The sequence below is a fragment of the Typopeltis vanoorti genome, chromosome 19 (assembly GCF_054136105.1).
Source record: "Typopeltis vanoorti isolate ZY-2024b chromosome 19, IOZ_Tvanoo_1.0, whole genome shotgun sequence".
NCBI classification, from domain to species: Eukaryota; Metazoa; Arthropoda; class Arachnida; order Uropygi; family Thelyphonidae; genus Typopeltis; species Typopeltis vanoorti.
Window position 1 is genome coordinate 36,925,528 of NC_143567.1, and position 26,527 is coordinate 36,952,054.

Genomic DNA, 26,527 nt, shown 5'->3' on the forward strand with positions numbered 1-26,527 from the left:
TGCTAACATATTCCTGGATGCTAACAATGTCTAAAGTCTATTTTTAAGTTGTAAATCAGCAGTCAGAATAAGGATATACATGAAAATGGTTTGATTATAATAAAGTATTAAACCACACTATCTCCTCTCTTATTCATCATTTAAGCTGAATAAAACCTGATATCAAAATCAGAGAAATTAAACTTGGCTCTTTCCTTTATGCAGGTGATGTTATATTCCTAAATAAATCCAGTCCAAGTTTTTAGAATTCTTTGATTAGCTTGAACTTCTTTACATATTAGCTATGAACATCACCTATAAAAAGACAAAAACTATGAAAACAGACAGAACATGAGAAAAATCCTGCATTCTATTTATAGAATAGAAAATAAATGGAAATAAAATTTATAGAATGGAAATAGTTGAATGTATTTATATGAATAATAAAAAATTAGCCAAAACAAAACTCTTAAATCAAATAGTTATATTCAAGAAAATCATATGGGAAGCAAACAGATAGCATCAATGGCATCATCACATTAAAAAATGAAGTTCAAACACCTGTTTCGTCAACCTTTTCTCTCTCAATTGACCACACCATACTGGATTAAGCTTTCACCCATGCTAACCTTGTCAAGTTTGAAATATCATTTTTAACATGATTATGCTATTGATGACATCTGTTTGGCTTTCCATAATCTTTGATTGTCTCCCACAACTCAACTCTCAGATCCATAAGTTAAAATTATTGGGGCTTAAATACTGTCCTTTATACTGCTGGTTTAAGTAATTTGACTAATTTCTGTCTTACTGCATATAAATTTATTCTCTTGCTCTTGTATGCCAGCTATGCTTATTCTGTTTTATATTTCCAAATTTAATTCATCAAAAATTGTGCCCAAATAGCTGAATGAGAATGCAGTTGCTTTCCATGTTCCTGATATCTTCATTAGGTTTTGTCTGTTAACTGTCATTTACATTCCAAATTTGTTAGAGCAGTCATTTAATTTTAGTTAAAGAGGTCTGAAGATTTGTACTGAATTTATTTAGAAGTATACCATGCATAAGTAAAGAACGGCACTGATCATCTCTAGTATCAAGTATATTACTACTTTCTTTCATCACGCGATCCATACAAGGGTGAACCATCCTCCTGTACTGCCCTTCAATTTTAACTCCTGATTTAAAACTGAAGTATAGTGTAATGAGGTGAAAAAAGCAGTCAGAATGGACAAGATGAAATGGTTAGAAGCCCAATACAACAATATTATTATTATTATTATTACGGGTATCTCCATGGAGTCAGTAGACTCATCGCGGGAGACCCAAACTAGCAAAACAATATCTGTCATATCTCTTCTTGAATTCATTTACAGATGAAGAGCTCACAACAAAGTCAGGCAATGAATTCCACTCATTCACCACCCTCCAGGCAAAAAACCTTGTTCTGACACCTTTGTTAACCACACTCTTCTTTAATTTCCAGAGATGACCTCTTGTTCTTCCATCACTATCACACAGCTGAAACATTTCCCCTGCATCAATCCTATAAAAACCTTTTAGTAATTTGAATGTTTCTATCATATCCCCTCTTCTTCGCCTATCAACCAATCTCTGCAATCCACAAGCTCTCAATCTATCAACGTAGGGAGCATTTTTTATATCACTCACCAACTTGGTCACTCTTCTCTGAACCCTCTCCACAGCCTCCTCATCTCCAAGGAATCCAGGTGACCAGACCTGAGCACAGTAATCCAAATGTGGAAGTATCAATGCTTTATAAAGGGGAATAATAACCTCTTTATCTCTGGATGTCAGTGTGTTCCTCAACAACCAAGTAATCCTATGTGCAATCTTGGACACCTTAGCAATGTGTCCTCTGAACTTCATCTCCTTATCTACCAATACCCCTAAGTCCCTAGCCTCATCAATCTCTTGGAGTACCTTTCCATCTATGTAGTACACAGCTGGTAATCTTTTAATCCCAAAATGCAAGACTTTACACTTTTCCACATTGAACTGACATCCATTTTCTTTTGCCCATTTTACCAGCTTATTTAAATCATCTTGCAAACTTTCAACATCAGCTTGATTTTTTATTGCACTACACAACTTTGCATCATCAGCAAACAACTGAATATCTCCCTTTAAGCCGTTTCCTATATCATTTATATACAAATTAAACAACATTGGCCCAAGCATAGAACAGTACTATGAACAGTACTATGGAGAGCATAAAACAAGGGAGATATACAAAATGATCAGAACCATTAATAGAAAGTGGCAACCAAAACAGACCACAATTAAAGATGAAAAAAGCAAAGTATTGATGAATAAAGAAAAAATTGTACAGCGGTGGACAAGATACTGTAGTGAGTTATATGAAGAAAAACTAGATTCAGATAGCATTGGGAAACTGACTGAAGAATTGAAGCAGATATCACCACCAGGCAATGAGCATGATATGGACATTTTAAGAGAGGTAGAAAAAGCAATAGGACGGCTAAAACACAACAAGAGTCCTTGTAACGATAACATTACTGGAGAAATGATTAAATATGGTGGAGAAAGTATGATTACAGAACTGCACCAACTATGTAATTTGGTATGGAAAGAAGGGAAAATGCCAGAGGAGTGAGTGAAATCAATATTAGTAACATTATACAAGAAAAGAAATAAGCTAGAATGTAAAAATTATAGAACAATTGCCTTGATAAGTCACCTTGGTAAAGTGATGATAATCATATTGACAGAAAGATTGAGAACACAATTGGAAGCATACCTTGCAGACGAGCAAGCAGGATTTAGAAGGATAGAACTACAATTCAACAGATTTTGACAATGAGGTTAATAGCAGAGAAAGCTAGGAGAAAAAACAAAAACATATATACTTGCTTTGTTGATTTTCAGAAAGCATTTGACAGTATTGACCAGAAAGTGACATTAGCAGTCCTGGAATCCTATGGAATTGATAAAAAACTAATAGCTATATTAAAAGATGTAATATTAAAAGCTATATTCTTTTAATATAGCTATTAGTAATATTTAATATAACTAATAGCTATATTAAAAGAATAGGTGATGATTTGGGGAAATGGTTTAAAACAAGCAGAGGTACTAGACAGGGAGACCCAATATCACCAAGCATTTTCATCGCACATTTAGAAAGAGCAATGGACAAATTGAAGGAAGATGCCAAAGGAATATCTGTACACAGAATGAGAATTAACAATCTGAGATTTGCAGATGACATTGTTATTATTGAAGAAGATGAAAGAGAACTACAAAAAACACAAACTGTTAAATGAGGAAGAGAAGAGATTTGGACTTGTTATGAACTTGGAAAAAACAAAGACGATGGTATTTGGTGAGAAGAACATGAAACAAAAGATACAAGTGGATGGAACTGATATAGAAAATGTAGAACAATTCACATATTTGGGAAGTAAACTGACATATGACTTGGACTGTAAAAAAGAAATAAAGATCAGGATTGCAAAGGGAAGAACAAATCTGAAAGCCATGGATAACATCTGGAAAAGTAAAGTGATCAGTCTGCAAACAAAACTAAGAGTACTGGAAACATGCATCTTCAGCGGTGTACTGTACGGATCTGAAACATGGGTAATAAATAAGGAATCAAGAAAAAGAATTTTGGCATTTGAAAGAACTTGTTACAGGAAGATTCTAAGAATAGGATGGGTACAGAAAATCACCAACGAAGAGCTCTATCAGAAGATACAACCAAAACAGAATCTAATGCAGAAGATTATAAAACGGAAGCTGCAATTATTTGGACACATCTGTAGAATGAATGCGGACCAGAAGATAAAGACATTCATGTTTGGTATTTTGGATGGTTTAAACAGAAGAGGTAGGCCATACAGAGAATGGATAGACGATATAAAAGATTAGTGTGGAATGGGTGTACAAAAACTGCGACACTATGCACTGGACAAAGAAAGGTGGAAGAAGATAATGAAACAGGCATCAAACATCAACGGGCAGTGAGCCCATGGTTCGTGATGATGATGATAGGATATACATGTACACACACTGTGTGTGGATATTTTTATGAAGTAAAAAAAAAAAACTCTTTCACAATATTTTTTAGCCTCTTCATCAGTATGCTTGCATAACTCTTTCCAAGAACATTCAATAGAGAAATCTTGAATCACTGTTCAGCCACTGCTTTATCTCATTTAGCAATTTTTAATTACTTAGTCCAATCACCCAGAATATTCTTATCACTTTTGTTTGTTTTTTTTGTCACATTCTTCATCATCTGATACTTACATTTTAATTTTTCAAAAACCTCCAGAGCATTTCATTGCTTACACAATATTCATTTCTATATGCTTCCTAAAGTCTTCCCATCACTTTAACTTAGCTACATAGCTAAACACAAGCCATGGTTAGCTAAACAAAAGCACATCACCTCAGCTCCTTATTAATTCCGAAGAATAGATACTGACTTACTTGTCAAAATCGTCTGATATTATTTTGTCTTCTTTTGATATTTCTTGTCTCTTTTTAATTTTTAATGTATTTTAATGAAAGAGAAAAAAAAATCAACAATATACAAGAATTATATGGGAGTATAGAGTTTCTTCCCCACCCCTCCCTCTAGTTCAATTTCTGCATGGATCACTTGAGAGTAAAATGCCCTTGACAGAACTACAATAAAATCTCTAGTATTACTATTATCATCAGCCTTCTATGATGAACTTATGATTACAGTGATGCTTGTTTTGTAGATATTACAATAATCTTGTGCAGATGCATTGCAACAGTGCAATGCATCTGCACAACTTGAAATTTCGATATCCTATTACCCCTGCTTCCTCTACTTCTTCCAGTGCAATTGCAACCCTTCATCTGTAGCTACCATAGTGTAATATTACGTGGTTTTCTATCTTATCTGCTGCGCCATTGTAATATTACGAGTTTTCTTTATTTTAACCTTTGCTTCTATATTTTTATTCATTATACTTTAACCTTATCTTTTTCCTTTCATGTACTCAGTTAATCTTATTTCCCTTTCTCTACTTTCAGTATTCTTTCCTTATGCCGGATATCTCAAGAAATTTATTTAATTATTACTAGCTACGCCACTAAAGTTCTCCAAATGGCATAAGAAATTATTTATACTTCCAGTAAAGTTCCTCCTCTATAATTATATACAGTCGTGGCTAACTCTTAACTCAAAATTTGTGCCAAATTCCTATCTACCCCACTCACAGGATCGGTTTTTTTTTGAGAACAGTGCAGTTGCGAAAAAGATCAGATGGCACTCCTTTTAAATATAACAAACATGTTTATTTATACTAAAACAGTAATATATGCACTAAAAGGATGCTACTTTCCTTTCCTCTCTAAGCTAAGCACACAAAAAAAACATCATATAGGACAAATTCTTAGGCATGCAACAAATACCAAAGACGTAAATTACTAAACAATTAAATTAGATAACTATTAACTATCAGCCCATTTACAGTTTAGGAATTTCCATGCTTTGATTAATTATAATCTCCAATTCAACCTTCACATAAAAATATAACATTCTTCAAGCAAACTATTTCTCATAACATTATATTTTTTAATTCTATAATCTTCTCAGTTCTTCTGAACCATTTCTTTACAATACAACGTAAGTTAATTTTCATTAATGTCTTACAATTACTTTAAAACAGATTCTCTTCCTTTACTGGAAGTATTCAATCTAATGTATATAGCAGTTCTATGAATTCAGTCTTTCTAAACAGTCCTTCACATCATAAAAAAAAATTTTGCAACAAAATTCAACTCACATGACTCCTCCATAGGTACGATGCACTTAGTTGTATTTCCTTTACGGACTTATTCTGGATCCCCTCTATGCTAGGGCTTGATCTATCACTTTAGACGTTTCATGGACACCATGTTCTCCTCTGGAATTTCTCGTGGGGCTGGAGCACGATCTTCCGGTGTTGCAGGCACTCGGACACAAGGTCAAGGCTTTGTCATCCTGGTCCTGGGCTGCTATTCGCTCTGTAAGGTTTCGCCTCCGGTTACCCTCCATGACTTCATCCGGAATCTGACTACGTCAGATTCCGGATGAAGTCATATTCCATGGATCGACTCCCTCCTTTTCTCCTAGCATCAAATCTGCCGATGCTCGATAGTCGATCCTATGATCCTTTTATCTGGCTTCTTGTGGGACCCTGTGCGAATATTTTAGACCCCAGATATTCCCGTGCAAACATTGAATTAAGGTCTGAGATCCACGTACCTTTCACATGCAAACGCTTATCCTTCTAAAAAGTGCAGACTTCCAGATCTCCCTGAAGTGTACGTTTAATCCCTTTTACAGCATAGCGTAACAGCTTCTGATGTATACCGCCCACTTTTCAGATACCTTGAAGGCGGTATCGGACTGCTTTGGTTACAATAGGTTTCTTTTTCACCCATAACATCAAATACATTTCCGAATTCTAAAGTATTGCCCTTGAACTTCTATTTTAAGATATTTGTTTACTCTATTCTAGCATGTTTAATTCCTCTGGGTCTCTATAGATGGGCTTTGGTAATGGTATTTATCTTTGTACTAATGGTACAAAGATAAATTCTAACATATTTCTGATTTCTAGGGCATTTTCCCTTGAACTACATATTCATATATCTTCTATTTACACAGTATCATGCTAATTTTTCTGGGCTAATTTATATGGGCTGTTCGTATTATTTATATATAAAATTTACAAGTTTACTTTCTGTGAATTTTGGATGTGACTCCTGTAAAAGTCGATACAATAAAATTTTGGAAAAATTATGACGCTGCATCGAAATTTACAATAGTTCAAAACCTTAGGCAGAGTTATGCTAAACTGACATCCCCATTCTTGTGTCCATCTTTCATGCTTATGCAAAAAAGAAACCACACAACCATTACTAATAACCCTCTTTATCTTCACATCATCCAAAATTGACTAGCTCACTGATCAGTGACAATATCACTGACATAAAAGATAAATAGTAAAAGACTCTAGAATCTCTCCTTAAAATTGTTTTTTCTCTTTGACACACACACACACACACACACACACACACACACACACACACACACACACACACACACACACAGTGTGTGTGTGAGAGTGAGAGAAATCTGATATTTGGGAGACAGTTAACTTCCAATTCAACTCTCAGACTAATGTTTAAATCCTATCAATGCAACTTCAATATTAATGTTATGCAACATGGCACATGCTTTTGCAAAATCCAGCAAAATTTATAGGAGACACATTTTTCTCATCAACCAGTCCTGTTACTTTATCATAAGAGACATCATCATCAAATTCCTGCAATGTACTCAATCATATCCTGTACACCTATCAGAACTCAATAGGTGTACAGGATATGATAGTACTACATGAAAAATTTACATCATTACTAACTTCCTATCTGCAATTTTCCTCCAAATCAGCCTGTTACTTGTCAAGACTCCAATATTATCAGATCTTATATTTCCATCATCTAAGGCACTTCATACTGTATCAATCCACCTAATATCTTGGTCTTCCTCTGGATCGTTTTCCTGCCAACCTGGCAGAGAACACATGTTTTGCTAATCTTTCCTTACCCTGTCTGTTTAAGTGACCATATCACCAGAGATTAGCTCTGCTAATGCATTCCTGGATGCTGAGAAAGTCAAGTTCTTTCCTTATATCCTCATTTTTAATATATTGCTATTGGTGCCATCTGTTCATGCCTTTAATCTTTCTCAGGAATCTCATATTTACAGTCTCTAGTCTTTGTCAAGTGTTTTACTTTTGACCCAGCTCTCAGATCCATAAGTTAAAACTGGTTTGAACACTGTCTTGTATACAGCTAATTTAGTGTTCTGACTAATTTCTCTCTTATTCCATATGACTTTATTCAATTGACTTCCTACCATACCTACCATACATTACCAGAATCAATCAGTGTTTTCTTCAAGGCTTGCCACTGAATCTCCAAGGTTTGGTTGCTGTTCTCAAACTCTTTCATTTTTTCTTCAATAATCTTTGTGTATTTTAGTCTACAGTTCACATCTGAGAGCTGCTCAACATTTATTCTCTTTAAAATTTTGGTACATGTTATTCTTTTCAATATGAAATTCAATTTTATACTGCTTAAGACTAAATAGTGATCACTTCCAATTTCAAATCCTCTGTACACTCTGGTGTCCTGCTCAAGGGAGAAAACATCACTATCAACAATAACATAGTCAATGACTTCTCTTATTCCTTGCCTCTTCTCTCCATGTGAATTTGTGCACATTTTTATGTTGGAACATGGTGTTAGTAATAACCAGTCCATGTCTTGAGCAGAAATCCAACAGGTATTTGCCATTATTATTTGCTTTGCACTTTTCTCCAAATTTTCCCAAAATATTTTTGTATGTCTAGCAATCATTTCATACTCTGCTATTTAGATCCCCCAACAAGGACCAACTTTTCCTTTTTCATTGTGTCAGTTGCTTTTTCTAAAGCATCAAAAAATTCCTCCACTTCTACCTTAGCAGAACCTTCTGTGGGAACATAGGCACAAATAAGTCTCATTATGCAGTTCACTATTCTCATATTTGCCCACATCACTCTACTTGAGACTGCCTGCTGTTCAAGAAGATTAGCCTCATATTTTGTGTTTAATACTATGGCTACTCCTTCTTTTCCTTGATTGTCATTGCCTGAATATAACATTTTGTATTTATTGCTCAGAAAGATCTCACCAGTTTTTGTCTGTTTTGTTTCAGTCACCCCTATTATGTCGATCTGGTACTTATCTAAATCCTCATCTAGCTCCATTTCTTTGCCATTCAGGCTTTTTATGTTCATAGTACTGATCTTTAACTCTGGTGACATTGAGTTGGGGTGTGTTTTCAGATTTGTTCCAGTAGCTGAGTTTTCACTGTTCGCCCTGGTTCCCTGGCGAACACAACGGGAGCTTGTTTAACCAGGCAACGCCCCAGCTGGTATGAAATTTTGTCATTTTGTACTATCATTTTATATTTTGGTTTAAGCCAATAAGAATAGAATTTAGTCAACTAAATCTCAAATTTCCAGCCCATCCTCATTCGTTCGGTATCCAGGTAATCACCTTCTTGTGGTGCACCCAACAGGGTGCACCACAAGAAGGTGATTATTGAACATTAGGTCAGAAACCCTGGTCGGTTGTCCACATTCCTTTAAGGGCTATGTGGATGTCTCCTCTCAGTTATATAGCTTTGACCCTTAAACACCTCTTATTATTTGTTTAAGTAACTAATTTGGGTCCACTCAAAATTTATTTATTTTCTACTTTTGCTCTAAAAATCTTATAAAGAAATACTTGTTATTGAAGTCAATTCTTGCTTGTTTTTTTAATTTGTGTATTTTGTATTTATTTCCTTACTGAGTATTCCTGGCAAGATTTATGCAAGTATACTTGAGAAACGGTTGAGAAGAATTGTGGAAGAAAAGCTTGGTGAAGAACAAGCTGGATTCAGGCTGAATAGAGGCTGTCAGGATCAGATCTTCACTTTACAACAAATAGTTGAGAAATCATGGGAATATAACAAAGATCTGTATTTAAGTTTTGTTGATCTGGAAAAGGCATATGACAAGGTGCGAAGAGAGAAGCTATTCAAATAAGCTACAGTTTATGGTGTCAATTCGGCATTAAATCATGCAACTTAGTCTTTATTTGAGTTACAAGTCAGCAGTTAGAATTGAAGGAAGTACACGAAGATGGTTTAATGTTAAATCTGCTGTATGACAAGGATGTACATTATCCCCCTCTGTTATTTATTATCTATATGGATCACATTGTGAAGGAAAATGGTATTATACATGATATCAAAATTGAAGATGTTAATGTCAGCTCTTTGCTTTATGCAGACGATGTTATATTTCTAAATAAATCTGCTACAAGTCTGCAAGATTCCCTGACTATATTGAATAACTGCTCTAATAGATATGGTATGAACGTCAACAATAACAAGACAAAGATAATGAAAATAGGCAGAAACATTGATAATGTCAACTGCATTTTCAATGCAGTTGAGAACCTGTGGAACAAGTAAAACATTTCAGCTACTTAGGCACGATTTTTAGTGAAGATGGTAAATTAAATATGGAAATAGACAACAGAATCAACAAAGCTAGTATGGTAGAAAGTCAATTGAATAAATTCATATGGAATAAGATAGAAATTAGTCAGAACACTAAATTAGATCTATACAAGACAGTGTTCAAACCAGTTTTAATGGATCTGAGAGCTGGGTCAGAAGTAAAACACTTGACCAAAGAATAGAGACCACAGATATGAGAGTCCTGAGAAAGATTATAGGTGTGAACAGATGGCATCAATGGCAATATCATATTAAAAACGAAGATATTAGGAAAGAACTTAACATTGTCAGCATCCAGGAATGCATTAACAGAGCTAATCTCAGGTGGTATGGTCACTTAAATAGAATGGGCGAGGAAAGATTAGCAAAACAAGTGTTCTCTGCTAGGTTGGCAGGAAAACGACCCAGAAGAAGACCAAGATATAGGTGGATTGATACTGTATAAAGTGCGTTAGATGATAGAAATATAAGATCTGATAATGTTGAAGTCTTGACAAGTAACAGACTGATTTGGAGGAAAATTGTAGATAGGAAGTTAGTAATGATGTAAGTTTTTCATGTAGTACTATCATATCCTGTACACCCATTGAGGGTACATTGTAGGAATTTGATGATGACGATGTTAATACATGAAAGCAATATGCAGAAAAGTTAAAGCAGGAAATAAAATATTCACAGTTCCTCCTATAACTGAGAAAAACAAATGGACTCGGATCAAAAATATTACTTATTATGTAGAAGTTAACTCTTTAATTTCCAAACAGCAAAATTAAAAAAATGGTTCAATAATGCACATCAAGAGGCTATAAAGAACTGCAATAAGATGTTAAAAATGCTACAAGACTAATACTATAGGAACTGAAGAAACTGAGCGAGAAATTCGGCTAGCATTGAGAGAAAATGCTAGCAGAGAAAAAAAATATATTGAAGAAACTGAAATACAAATAACCAGAGCTGTTTCTGTGATGAGTATGTACAACACCTATTGTAAATAGTAGGTGTTGGTACTCATTCTTTGCTATGGAATTTTTACTTCATAGTGTGATAATGTTTACAGAATAAGAGCAACAATTTAAATATATAACATGTGGTTTATTAAGCATAAATTTATTATATGCTTAACTATTTATAATGCTAAATTACAAAAATATATAAAAATAAATAAAACATATGCAATAATTTTGATAAAAATTTTATATTTCATTAAATAACTAACCTTATTTAAATACCAGGTAAATGCATATACAAAATATAAAAATTTCTGAAAAGGTATCACATCTGTATGCTACATGTTACTGTTAATAAAGGTGCCAGCATGGCACACTGTTGCATACATCACAAAAAGCACTGCAAATAACTCAGGTTTTTCAAATGTAGTGTGATATAAACCACAAATTTGAATAGTGAATAACAACCTAGAAGGTTACACAAGAAAAAGAAACTTCAGGAATTCAGACAGTATTTTACAAGACTACTAAACAAATCATAATGACTAGATGAGGTGCAATGATAAGAAGGAAATGGTGTAAAACCCACAATTGAGGAATATCTCTGATTGAAGTCGAGAATATTGTTGAAGTACTAAAAAATACCAAGAAAAAATAAAATTACAACAAAACTTCAAAATATTAGAGGAGCACCATTAACAACTGAAATTTATGAACTTATCAAACTAATATAGCAAAAAGAAGAAATCCATGTGGATTGGAATATATCCATATATCCTATTTTAAAAACTTCTTTTTTTTTTTTAAAAAAGTTATCTCCCTCTTGGACATTTGCTACAAAATACCATCTAAGCTAATAAGAATTACACAGAAGCATGCACTGGTGTCCAAAACCCAAAAACTAACACCATTTTTAAAGATTACAAGTTAAAGTTTAAAGATTCTGAATTTGTGGTTGTAATCTTCAACCACAAATTCAGACAAATCAGCTTGTGACCATTTGTATAACTGATGATTTCGAGTAGAAAGGCGGTACAAATTTAAATTTTCGAATTGCATGCAAAGAGGTCATGCGGTAGCACCCAACAGGAAAATAGGCACTAAGTGAATTGAGTTTGAAGGAAGCTCTTTTTGTGGAGGAATAAAGTTGCAAACTTGGATATCTTTTAATGTCTCAAAGACATCATCTAGATGATTTCACGTGGAGAAGAATGAAAGCTTGAAGAAGGCCACAGAATTACTGACATTGCCAGAGAATTTAGAATCTCACATAATATTGCATTCAGGCTGTATGCAACATTTTCAACCCAGAAAGCCATCTGCAACCAGTAGGTCTATACACTCGAAGGCCTGTAGTTTGAATCCTTTTATCCACAGCTCATCATAGAACATGTTTTCAGTGATGCTGTACCCATAAAAATTGGACAAGCACGAATGGGCTAATGTACTCTTTACAGATGAGTCATTTTAGTCTTTCCTCTGATTCTAGATGACACTTGATCTGTCATTAAAATAGTACTGCTTATCACAAGAATGTTCTTGAAAGGGATAGATACAGCAGTGCTGCTGCGGTCATGGTGTGGGGAGGCATTATGCTCAATGAATACATGGAGCTACAAGTGCTGGTAAAAGGGACCATGACTGGTGAACAATATTGTTTCGAATGTCATGTTCAATTGTTCCATGGCACTGTAAGCGAATTCATTTTTATGGATGACAATGCCACAACACACCATATCATACACGAGAAGTGGAGATACTGCTAGACGTTGAGGATATTAATTGAATTGAATGGACAGCATGATCCCCAGATCTCAACCCCATAGAACATGTTTGGAAAGAAATAGGGAAATGCATTGCTACTCTAAATTCCCCTCCAGGAAATAAAAAAAAGCCTTATCCTTTCTCTGAAAGAGGAGTGGGCCAATTATTTGCCTCAAGAACTCCTAAATCACTTTGTGCTAAGCATGATATGATGCAAGAGCTGTATCGCAGTTCAGGGTGGACCTATCCATACTGAAATGTCTCTCTGCATAGTTTTCTGTAAGCTCTCGCTCTACGTTCATTCCTTAATTATGTCCTTAGGAAATTTGTAAATTTGCCAAAAATGTATTGCAATTTAATTTATACTAAATTTTTAGCACTTCTTTGTGTAATAATTTATTAATATGCTGGCAATAAATTTTTGTCCACATCTGGCAGTATTTATGAAAATTTTTTCATATATAGATGAAAGTGTAGCTCCTTAGGGTGCTCAAGCCTAATCTCTGGCTATGCTATGTTGATGATGTGTTTGCTATTTGGCCACATGGCCCAGACACATTGAATACGTTTTTAATGCATCTAAATAGCCAGCACCCTAAAATCCACTTTACAATGGAACTAAAAGCCAATGACTGCCTGCCCTTCCTGGACACACTGATCACACATCTACCAGCGTATCATTTTCGGTTTATAGAAAACCCACACATACAGGGGAGAATACTTACACAAACAATCACACCATCACCCTTCTCAACAATATGGTATCTTAAAAACACCAACCCACAGAGCTAGAGCAATTTGTTCCAATGACATTGCTCTCACTGCTGAACTTTCTCACCTACGTCACACCTTTTTAACCAATGGCTATAATCCCTATAAGACATATAACATACTAAATGCTACCCAGAAATCCCCTCTATCTACCACAGAAGACTACAACAAAACAATCACATCCCATACATTAATGGCACATCTGAAAAGATATCTAGGGTGCTTAACAAACACCAACTGCACACCATATTTAAACCTTATGTGAAATTAGCAACTCTCATCCGTTCACCTAAGGACAAATACACTCCTTTATCACATCCAGGAGTCTTTGAAGTGCCCTGTTCTTGCCATCAAGCCTACTATGGACAGATAGGAAGAACTGTGGACGTCCACCTCAGTGAACACAAAAAATACATCCGACACTTCCGCTATGGCAAGTCGGGTCTTGCAGACTATGCTTTGGATACCCCAGCACACAGGATCAATTGGAAAAAGACAAAAGTAACGCACCAAAGCTTCTACAAGTCAGAGAGGTTGTTCCTGGAATCAACAGAAGCCTTAAAACATACTCCAAATCTTAACAAGTATGGCTGTATAAATCTACCAAAGATTTGGGAGATAGTCATCCTAAAACCAAATTAATATTTATTACTTTTATTTTATTTTTTTCAAACTTTCTAAGACTATTATTTGGACTACTATTTCAAAACTTTGAACTACTTTTTTTTTTTTTTTTTTTAACCTAGATGGCACCCTATTAGGACTTTAGTCTTGTGTTGCATGCTGCAATTACTTATACTAGCTCCACTGTTACACCGGATTGTGGTTGTCTTGCATTTTTAACAAACTTTGTGTTGTGTGCTCTGAAGATGCTGGATATAATACCAGCAAAATATTAGCTTTTAAGTTAATAAATAGTTATTTTCTTATCCATCTGTGTTCATATCAATACCGTTAAATCTATCACAACATGTCTGATGAACACATAAGCCTATCCATGCAGTGGCACAAAATATAATTAAATACATTATAACTGAATACCCAAATCTTGTTTCAACTCACTTGTGCACTGGAATTGAGTGAATCTTCATGCATCATGCTGCTTGATAATTCAACATCTTGTAATAGTTCTGGAGGTGTACTGAGATTTCTTCTTTTGTACAGCTGCAAATAATCAGTAGTTATATAAAACACTACAAAAAATTAATATTTAATACCATGCAATTATAATCTCAAAACTAATTCAAGGCAAGAATCTTTCAATTAAGAGTTGTGAACAACTAAAAAAATGGGTTAAATTATGAAAGAATTATTAAAAATAACTTTGCAATTACTTTATTTTTATCAGATTTATTTAAGAGTTTCAAGTATACAAAATTAAATCTAGAAACCTGAAAAACTATCACTGCATTCCTCAAAAAAAGATTGTAGTTCAAAAAGTAATGACTTGAGTAAAAGTGAAACTTACTGTTTTGGATTATGGAGGCATGCTAAGAATACTGGAGGTTGGAGTTATGCCAAGAAGAGAAGTTTCATTTAGTCAAAGATAAATAATAATAATAATAAAAAATAAATAAAAGAAAAATGTAAGAAATAACACAGTTACGAGTTTTACTAACATCATCAGAACCACAATGAAGAATTGTTTTGATATTGGAAGTTGGAGCAGTAGATATAAATAATACAAATGTTTTTATTAATTTGTGTAGTGCAGGGTTATTGAATGAGGAGTGCAGTGTACTGTATCAGCAAATACATCAGCAAAACTGGGAATGCTGCAAACTGTAAAATGATGCTGATATACAGAACAGAGCAAATGAAAGAACAACTTCATAGTTCAAGACTAAAGATCCATTCGCCATCACACATAATGTGCATTCAAGAGTTGACTTTTGGTTAGTTTAGAGGGATTTTTTTTTTTTTTTTTTTTTTTTTTTGTCAGCATAGAGTCTATTTAAGAATCTCATGGACAGCAAGAATCCAATAACGCTTTAGAGAATATAAAGACAGAATGCTCCTTGGAGGCGATGATCATTAAACAGAAGTTGATGTACTTTGGATATATTATACAAGCTGATGAATCACTGAAAAGGCAGTTATGTTGGGAAGGAAGATTGAGTGAATGAGAAGAGGAGGAAGACCACAAACAAGTTGGATGGACAACATAAAAGTACTTACCAACTTGAACTTACAGTTGGTAAGTTCAAGTTGGTAAGTACTTGGCCTCTTATCCTTACTGAAAGAAAGGATAAGAGGCCAAGTAGGATGGAGAGCTTTTGTTCACAAGATCACCAAGAGTAAAAATAACTGGATGGCACAACATAGGGCGAGTAAAAAATGATCATGAAAAGATAACCTTTAATGAATTCAGACAACAAGAGGTGAAGAAATAAGTTGAATTACTGGGTGATCATTTAAGAGGATATATTATCCAGGTAGAGATAATGACTTATGTAAGAATGGAAGGTGATGCATGAGAAGTGCTTAGAATATTACAAATTCATTGTGAAATACAACAATGGGATTAGATGGAATATTTTTTTGCATGAGTTGTCAGAAAGTGCAGCAGAATTGTTAGCAGAATAGGTTGTTTCTCAGCAGTGACAGATTCCAAGGGAGTGGAAAGAGAGAAAGATATTTCTGCCACATAAACAAGACTCCAATAATGTTTTCTAAGGTATTAGAAAAGTTTGGATGAAGCCAAAATTGGGAAAGGAATATGAAAATCATACATTATTATGAAGAGCAGGTCTTAACTTAGTAATTTATTCAGTTTCTATAAAAAAAGTAATTCTCCAGATGTAGACGTAAGTTTCTGTGGTTAAGCAGTTCTGTAGGTAGTTTTCGGTATTGAGACCACATTGTAATATAAAGAGTTTATTAAAAATAAACAAATTAAAACTCGACAAGTTTCGTGCATCATAAGACTTACATCATCAGGGGTAATGATACATAAAACTTTTATGTATCATTATCCCTGATACCTTTCAATTACACATATTAGATGTGTTTTTTTTTATAACTTCACAACTGTTAAATAATTGATAAACCCAAATACAAATGATATATTTGTTACTGTATGCGTGTTGGAACATTGCTAGTTGTTACTATCACGTTCTGTGGTATTACATGTGCTATATCCTAGGTCTGTGGCAGTTAATATTTTGATGAAAGCAGACCAAACTTGATTAAGCCTTGATTTTTATTGCATTATGTAGGGATCCTAAGCATTTGTGAGGTTTCTTCAAATTTTCTTGTGAAACAGTTATTATCAATATGACGTTTTTGTCTGTTGCCAGAGTACTTGATGGCCAGTAGTGGTTGTGTGGAATGCCAGACCTGATTTATGCTCTCTTTTTTTTTTGAAGCTTTTACATATTCAGACATGTGGATCTCTCCCAACCTTCGTGTCTGGTCTACATAACAAATGCCACAAGAGCATCTAAGAGACTCATTGCTCTTAGTAATAAACCTTTGACAATATTACAGGATTTTATTAAAACATACCTTGCGAAATTTTATTAGATACAGGAGAACATATTTCTCTTATTTCCCGGAAATTTTTTTAATAAAATTTAATGAAGGATTGATTCCTGATAATGATATAAGACTGAGATATTCATTTAAGTTAACAGGCATCTTTGATAATGAACTTTCCACTTCTGAAAAGACTGATCTGTTTCTTTTCATTCCTTGTTTTTCCTTTGAAGGTTTCTCATCAAGTGATTATTCTTCCAGAGAGTTCTAATCCTAAAATATATGATAGTCTTTGTCTTGATTTCCTAAAGAGATATCAGTTTTCCTATAATTTCTTGAAATTATAGGAAAACTATTTCTCTTTCTGAACTTGAAATACAGTCTTAATAAACAATCTTCATTATTATTATTATTAAACAAGACCTCATGGAGTCAAAGACTCATCTAGGAGGTCCTTTTATCTCACACACATCTCATCATACCGCATCTTAAACACATTCAAACTCCTTGCAGACACCACACTCTCAGGCAAGGCATTCCAATCACCCACAACTCTGCACGAAAAAAACCTGCCTCTCACTCCCCTACTCACACCCTCTTTATACAGTTTCCAGGGATGACCTCTGGTTCTTCCCTGATCTCCCACTATTCTCTGTAGAACTTCTCCACCATTGATCCTATAACAACCCCTTACCAACTTGTAGGTCTCTATCATATCTCCCCTCTTCCTTCTCTCCACTAGACACTGCAAATTACATCTTTTCAATCTTTCCTCATACTCGACATTCCAGAGGTCAGAAACTACCTTAGTCAGTCGCCTTTGAACCCTTTCCAACATCTCTTCATCCTTCTGAAAACCAGGTGACCAAATCTGGGCACAATAGTCCATGTGTGGCCTAATCAAAGCCTTATACAATGGAACAAGAATCTCCCTACTTCTACATGTCAGTGTCCTCTGCATCATTCCCAGAAGTCTTTGTGTTGTCTTCACAATTTTGGCGATGTGTCCCCTAAATTTTAGATCCTTATCCACTATCACCCCCAGATCTCTTATTTCCTCTACTTCCAACAATATATTCTCACCAAGCATAAATTCTGCATCCCATCTTTGTTTTCCAAATTTTAAAACCTTACATTTTGCAACATTGAACTCACATCCCCATTTGCTTGCCCAATCACTCAATTTATTCAAGTCTTCTTGCAAGGCCACAACATCTTCGCTACTCTTTATGGTTCATCCCAACTTTGCATCATCTGCAAACAACTGAATATCACCATCCAAATCTTCGCCAATATCATTAATATACAAGTTAAATAGTAATGGCCCTAAAACAGATCCCTGAGGCACTCCACTAGTGAACTTTCCTTTTCCTGGATACTGCACCCCCATACACAACTTGTTGATACCTATCAGATAGCCAGTCTCCAATCCAATGCACTAATCTAATATCCAAACTTATCTGCTCTAGTTTGACTGTCAACTTATCATGAGGTACTCTAACAAAAGCTTTTGCCAAATCCAAGTATATTACTGTGTATCCTTCTCCTCTGTCCAAGGAAGCAGTCACTTTATTGTAATAAGTAAGTAGATTATTAAAACATGACCTCCCTTTAGCAAATCCATGCTGCCCATCAAAGATTATATCATTGTTGTCAACTCAACTCTGGATCCTAGTTCTCACAAGCTTCTCCAACAACTTAACCACAACACCTGACACACAGATAGGCCTATAGTTTGATGCTTGAGTTCTTACAAGAACTCAAGCATCAATAATTATATACAAGATTTAGATAATTCTCTGAAGTTTCTGATGCCAAACAATATCAAATGCTTGAAACTGAAGCAATAAACACAGAGAAAGACAATTTAGAAAAAAAAAAATAACCAAGTTTAGTAGAAAATGCAATAAAATTGCTTCCATCCAGTGAAAAGAAGCAAGTATTACATTCTTTGAGTTTTCTTTTAAACTATTCTAATATTTTTACTGAAAATATTGTGCTTATGTCTTATACTAATGCAGCATTCTATACAACTTACTAATCAGACACCTAATCTTTGCAAAACAAATCCCAATGAAATGCATGGAATGTTTTCAACAGTTGCTATAAGAATATGAAAAAAGCTGGAATCATAGAGAAGGCTAACTCAAAATGGAAGAGTTCTTTTATTCTCAGAGAAAAGCCTAATGGAAATTTAAGATCTGTTTCAGATCTGAGAGAAATCAATAAAGTTGCAAAACCTAGTAAATTTCTGCTGTTTAAAATCGAAGAATCACCAACTGGTTTAGAAGGAGTAGAATACTTCACTAAGACAGATCTGCAGTTTGGGTATTTTCAGATTCCATTAAGGAAGAAAGAAAGTATGTTGTTTAATTTTGACAGTATATATCAGAACACAAAATTATAAGTAAATAATTATTTATTGACATTGCTGATCGCTGGTGTTATAACCAGCATCTTCAGAGCACAAAAACACAGTTTGTCACAGCACTGCAAGACTACAACAACACAGTGTAACAAAGGACTAGTTTAACAAAATTGTAGCAACAACACAAAGACTAAAGTCCTAATTAGGCGCCCTCTATCTAAAAAAAAAAAAAACAAGAGAGAAAGCAGGTACTAGTTATGTCTTAAAATGACTGTCTCCCAAATCTCAGGCAAATTTATACAGCCATATTTGTTGAGATTTGGAGTATGTTTCAGGACTTCTGTGCAGTACTTTTGTTTTCTTCTAGTTGATCCAGTGTGCAAGGGTATCCAAAGCATCGTCTGCTAGGCCTGACTTGCCATAGTGATAGTGCCAGATGTATCTTTTATGCAGATGTCCACAGTTCTTCCTGTTTGACCTTAGTAAGCTTGATCACACGAGCTGGATACTTGGTAGACTCCTAGATGTGAATAAGGAGGGATGCTGTCCTTGGGTGAACGGATGAGAGTTGCTAATTTGACACACAGTCTGAATAGTTAATGTTTATTGAGAATTCTAGATATCTTTCTGATGTACCTTTAATGTATGGGATGACGACTGTTTTATTGTAGTTCCCCGTGTTGGATAGGGTAGGGGCTTCTTAGGAGCATTTAGTATTTTTTTATCTTATGGGGATTATAGCCATTGACCAAGAAAGTGTGGCATAAGTGAGCCAGTTCAGCAGTAAGAGCATTGTCACTGGAACAGATTGCTCTTGCTCTGTGGGTTATCATCCTTTTAACATCCAGGAATCTACAAAGTATCCTGTTCATGTGATCAAGCTTACTGTGGTCAAACAAGAAGAACTGTGGAGATCCGCATCAGTGAACATAAAAGATACATCTGACACTATTACTATGGCAAGTCAGGCATAGCAGACCATGCTTTGGATACCCCTGCACACAGGATCAACTGGAAGAAAACAAAAGTACTGCACAGAAGCTTTTACAAGTCGGAGATTGTTTTTAGAAGCAACAGAAGCCCTGAAACATACTCCAAATCTCAACAAATATGGCTGTATAATAAATTTAGTTTAATCCTTTATCCAAGTGTGAGCAAACAAAGTTTGTGCCTGAAGCTGCTCCCACTGAAGAGACCTCAACAAAGGTCGAAACTAGTCTGGGTTGTGGCCCTTCCCTTAATGCATAACATTAGACATATCCGCAAGGAGATGTGTTTTGCATTATGGGAGATACTGAGATAGGAGTGTTGGTAGCTTGCTCCGCCTTTGCAAGGAGTGCCCTGGTGTTGTACCACCTTACCCCAGTCCTGAAGATACTTTCAGGCACAAACTTTGTTTGCTCACACTTGGATAAAGGATTAAACTAAATTTATTATACTCTAACCAAATGAAAAATAAACTTTCAAATATGGCTGTATAAATTTGCCTAAGATTTGGGAGACAGTCATCTTAAGACATAACTAGTACCTGCTTTCTCTCGTTTTTTTTTTTTTTTTTTTTAGATAGAGGACACCTAATTAGAACTTTAGTCTTTGTGTTGTTGCTACAATTTTGTTAAACTAGTCCTTTTTTTACACCATGTTGTTGCAGTCTCGTGTACTGTGATAAACTGTGCTTTTGTGCTCTGAAGAGGCTGGTTATAACAACAGCAAAATATCAGCAATAAGTCAAATAATTATTTACTTATAATTCTGTGTTCTGATATATACCATCAAAATTAAACAACATGTATGACGGACACATAAGCCTTTCTACACGCTTGAAGAAAGAAAGTAAAATGGTAGAAATACCAAGTATGCAACCTTCAGTCCAACAGCCAAGGATACCCATTTTAGCCCACTAGGGGAGTATTTAGGTTCACTTTGGATTGGCACGCTTCAGTCCCTTATTCAATGTAGTGCCTGCATGCACATATCATATTGTACTGTGTTCCCTGCTGATAGTAATTTGACTTTGCTAAAATACTGGAAATATTAAATTTATTGTAGTTAATATTAGCCTATGTTGTAATTTCCTTAAAAATTACAATTATGAATAGCCAAAGAACAAACATTACCACCAACCTTTCCAAATGAATTATCACATCAATGCATATTAATTGAGGTTTCTAAGAAATTGATGAATATCTTGAGGATGTCACTGAAAGAAATTCAGTTGTTCATGAACTTATACTCAGTTATTGAGGTTATAGCAGAAATTGCTAAACTTAGTTCCCAGAAAATAAGAGCATGCATAAACAGACTCAGAAAATATAATAGTAATTACTTCAAAAGATTGCTAAATGAAACAAACAATGACAGTGTGATGTTAGCAAACACTCAACAAGAATATAATAGATTTAGTTTAATCCTTTATCCCAGTGAGAGCAAACAAAGTTTGCGCCTGAAAATATCTTCAGGACTAAATATAGTGTTGTACTATCTTATCCAGTAAGTAGTGCAACACCAAGGCAACTCGTGGCAAAGGTGGAGCAAGCTACCAGGCACTTCTAACCCAGTATCTCCCATAATGCAAAACACATTTCCTATGTGGATATGTATACTGTTATGCATTAAAGGGATTGGCCATCTACCCAGACTAGTTTCGACCTTTATTGAGGTCTCTTCAGTGGGAGCCAGGCCCAGAGCTGGAGATACCAGGCAGAAGCAGTAGCAAGTCATCTGTGCCTATGGGAGTTGCCAAAAGGTTTATCACCTTTTTTAAAAATTACTCTGGATTTAGAGAAAGATGTTGAAAATTTATTTATCACTAGGTTAGACTATAATAGATTTAGTTTAATCCTTTATCCCAGTGAGAGCAAACCCAGTTTAATCCTTTATCCCAGTGAGAGCAGTTTGCTCTCACTGGGATAAAGGATTAAACTAAATCTATTATAGTCTAACCTAGTGATAAATAAATTTTCAACATCTTTCTCTAAATCCAGAGTAATTTTTAAAAAAGGTGATAAACCTTTTGGCAACTCCCATAGGCACAGATGACTTGCTACTGCTTCTGCCTGGTATCTCCAGCTCTGGGCCTGGCTCCCACTGAAGAGACCTCAATAAAGGTCGAAACTAGTCTGGGTAGATGGCCAATCCCTTTAATGCATAACAGTATACATATCCACATAGGAAATGTGTTTTGCATTATGGGAGATACTGGGTTAGAAGTGCCTGGTAGCTTGCTCCACCTTTGCCACGAGTTGCCTTGGTGTTGCACTACTTACTGGATAAGATAGTACAACACTATATTTAGTCCTGAAGATATTTTCAGGCGCAAACTTTGTTTGCTCTCACTGGGATAAAGGATTAAACTAAATCTATTATAGTCTAACCTAGTGATAAATAAATTTTCAACTCAACAAGAATGCAATCAGGAATACATATCGACACATGAAGTAGAAAAAGCCATCAAGAACTTGAAATGTGGAAAGGCTGGAGTAGATGATATTCAATCAAATATGGAAGTATTCAAGTTTTACAGCAGCTACACTGCATAATTCGTAATTCAAATGGCCTGGTTACAGGTTCATAAACTTATTAGGGTTGAACTTTCATAAGACCCATTTATGAAATGAAACAATCTGAGAATTATAGAGGAATTTCACTACTGAGTGTTCCTGGTAAGATTTATGCAGGTATACTTGAGAAAAGGCTAAGAAAAACTGTGGAAGGATAACTAGGAGAAGAAAAAGCTAGTGTTCAGGTCAAATGGATGTTGTTAGGTTCACATTTTTACTTTAAGACAAATAGTTAAGAAATCAGGGGAACATTACAAGGATTCATATTTAAGTTTTGTACATTTGGAAAAGGAATATGACAAGGTGACAACAGAAAAGCTATTCAAAATGTTACAGTTAAATGTTACATGGTGTAAATGGGATATTATCTCAGGTACTTATATATAGTCTATATTTGAGATGTACATCAGCAGTTAGAATTGAAGGAGGTATAGGAAATGGTTTAATGTAAAAACACATGTGAAACTAGAATGTACATCATTCTCTCTGTTATTCATCATGAATATGGATCACATTATTAAGGAAAGTGGTACGGAATCTGATGTCAAAACTGGAGATGCTAATCTCAGCTATTTACTTTTATGCAGGCGATGTTCTACTTCTAAATAAATTCAGTACAAACTGGATTCCCTGACTAAAATGAATGACTGCTGTAATAAATTTGATATGGTATGAAGATCAGCAATAAAAAAGAAAAAGGCAATGGAATTAGGTAAAAACACTGAAAACATCAACTGCATCCTGAATGGAGAACCTATGGCACAAGTAAAACATTTCAGCTATTAAAGCACAATCTTTATTGAAGGTGGCAGATTAAATATGATAAGAGACAAAAGCAGCAGCAAAATTGATAGGCTCAGGAGCTATTTGAATGACTGCTTCAAATAGCTTCAATATATGAATCAAATCCATAGCAAATGCAATATGTGCTTGTTGCAGTCTCTCGGTTTTAAATGTAATTTAATAATAAATTAAAGAAACAAGATTATATGACAGCTGGGTGCAAGTGAACCTGACATACTGAGTTTATGTTTCAGTATTTGAGACTGGTTCAGATATGTTCATTTTCAAACTATGTCTTGGCAAGTCACAGCAGTTATAAAAGTGTGCATAAGCCAGCAACTGACTTAAAATTTTAGTATTATTGTTACAAACTAATTCATGATAAAATATTATAACCATCTATGAAAATTGTATGCATTTATAAAAAAGCTTTACATTATGCATTTTGTTATTATGGATTTAGATTCAATACCTGTGCAGTGCTACAAAAAGAGCATTTGCATTTATGCTAGACCATCCAGAGAAATACCATTAGAGGTTTGATTCATTGACTACAGCAAGTTTTCTAAGTCTAGTCTTTCTTTGATTAGTTCCAGAGTTAGTCTTCTTTAGATGGGCAAGTAGGGTTTTCTCTCAGAAATTTGGGTCTTTTCCATCTCAAAAAATCAACTGTAGAATTCACACTATTATAGACAACAATAGTGTTAAGGTTTAGAGCCATAAGATGGTAGCAGTTTTCTGCTATGCTCCCTCTCAAGAAAAGAAGCCTTGATTCATTGACAGCTTTGGGCTCAATATCAGTGAAGGCTGACTGCCCATCTCTCTTCAGAATGTTAGTTATGGCTAAAATAACTCAGCTTACTCCTTTGAGGAATTAAAAAAAAAAAAAAATTGTTAGATGATTTATTTTTAGATTTGGATTCAGCATCTGGAGCTATTAGAATTTACAGTAATGTAAATTACAAAAACAAAGTTTACTGGTTAATAAGTTTAAATATACTGGTTAATTTGTTAGCCAGTATATTTAAAATAAGTGACTCACTTTTTAATTTATTTTTTCATGGACTTCCAGTAACTTATTTTTAAATCATACCTCACTCTCTCTTTTCTGTTTCCTAAGTTGTACTCCTTCTTCTTCCCTTCGCCTTCGAAGCTCCTGAGCATCCAATCCAACATTTTTATATCGATGCCGGTGAGTGGAGGACATTTTCTAAAAGATACAATTGTGAAACAAACCATGATGAAATAAACAACAATATGGAAGACATATATATCAATACAATATAATGATTTTCTTTTACACATGATTAATAATTCAAGTTGTTATAGTTAGTGGTCAGTGTTTAGGTCCCAACAAAGAGGCTGTGGAAGCAGACAAAATATTGACTTATTCATGACATTTTAGCTTTTCTTTTGGTTTCTTTTCTGTTAATGTAGCTAAAATATATTCACTGTTATAGAATGGGCATGCATATTTAAAATAACAGCCGTTTTGTTTATGAATGATATAGACCAATTTTTACTATTTTGTAAAATGTGCAGTTTGTCATGTACTCCTGATGAGAATGAGATGTGGAAAGTAAATGGGGATATATGTCAGTGAAGTGCAATTTGAATGCAAAGTTAATGGAAAGTGAACAATCGATGATCAGGTAGGATATAAGAGCAAAACATCAGCGAAAGGAAATGTAAAGCAAAGGTCATGCTGCACCATATAAGTTATAGCAGTGCACAAAGTATTCATAAAGAGATATCAATTAGTAAATAATATGTACAAAAAAAAATTAAGCAGTGAAGAATCTACATATAAATAGAACTGAATAATCAACCGTGTTTGTATAAATTAATTCTTTGTAACATCTGCCTGAGTATATATGGTCCAGTCAGATAAGTTAAAATTTCATTCCTCTCTCATATGAATTTCTGGCGCTCCACCATAATATAACGAATAGTAAGACCAAGTTAAGGAGGATAGTAAATCCCGTATTATTTTACAGCCGGGTACGAAACTGAGAGATCAAATCCATCGAAATCAAAGAGTTTCATGCTGAAGGACTATCGGCAAGTCCAAGCGCAAGTCATCGCTTGGGTAGTACAACACATGGGCAACTCAGAGCAAAGGTGGAGCAAGCTCCGTCACTATCCTTAATATTTTCTCATAATGTAAAATGCAGCTCCTAGGAGATGTATTACTGTTTTACATTATGGGGAGAGGTCACTACCCAGACCGGTTTCAACCCTTATTGAGGTCTCATCAGTGAGTAGGTAGACCTGGAATATCAAGGTTTAAGTGAACCGAACTTACATATACCCCTACTAAAGAATTGCCAGACCGGTGTACTCATATATTATTATTACTACGATAAAGAGCCAAGAGGCTATTTTTCCAGCGACATAAATTAAGTTAAGGGGAAATAGTAAATCCCGTATTATTTTACAGCCGGGTACGAAACTCTGAGATCGAAATCTAAGAGTTTCATGCCAAAGAACTATCGGCGAGTCCAAGCGTAAGTCATCACTTGGGTAGTACAACACTCAAGCAACTCGGAGCAAAGGTGGAGCAAGCTCCGTCACTATCCTTAATATTTTCTCATAATGTAAAACGCAGCTAATTTGTACCCGGCTGTAAAATAATATGGAATTTACTATCCCCCCCCTTAATTTATGTCGCCGGAAAAATAGCCTCTTGGCTCTTTATTGAAATAGTACGACATTCTAACAGATAAGCTTAGGTACTGATGGTTAT

General features: G+C 34.8%; 1 protein-coding gene across 1 annotated transcript in view; it reads right to left on the bottom strand.

Annotated features, from left to right (window-relative positions):
- Positions 1–26,527, bottom strand: part of Kap-alpha1 (karyopherin alpha1) — a 252,644-nt gene that overhangs the window by 182,305 nt on the left and 43,812 nt on the right. The window contains exons 2-3 of the mRNA XM_090409589.1: positions 24,875–24,991; positions 14,656–14,757 (exon numbers count right to left, since the gene is read on the bottom strand). Coding sequence (XP_090265715.1) covers positions 14,656–14,757; positions 24,875–24,991 — 219 coding nt within the window. The remainder of the gene's footprint in view (positions 1–14,655; positions 14,758–24,874; positions 24,992–26,527) is intronic.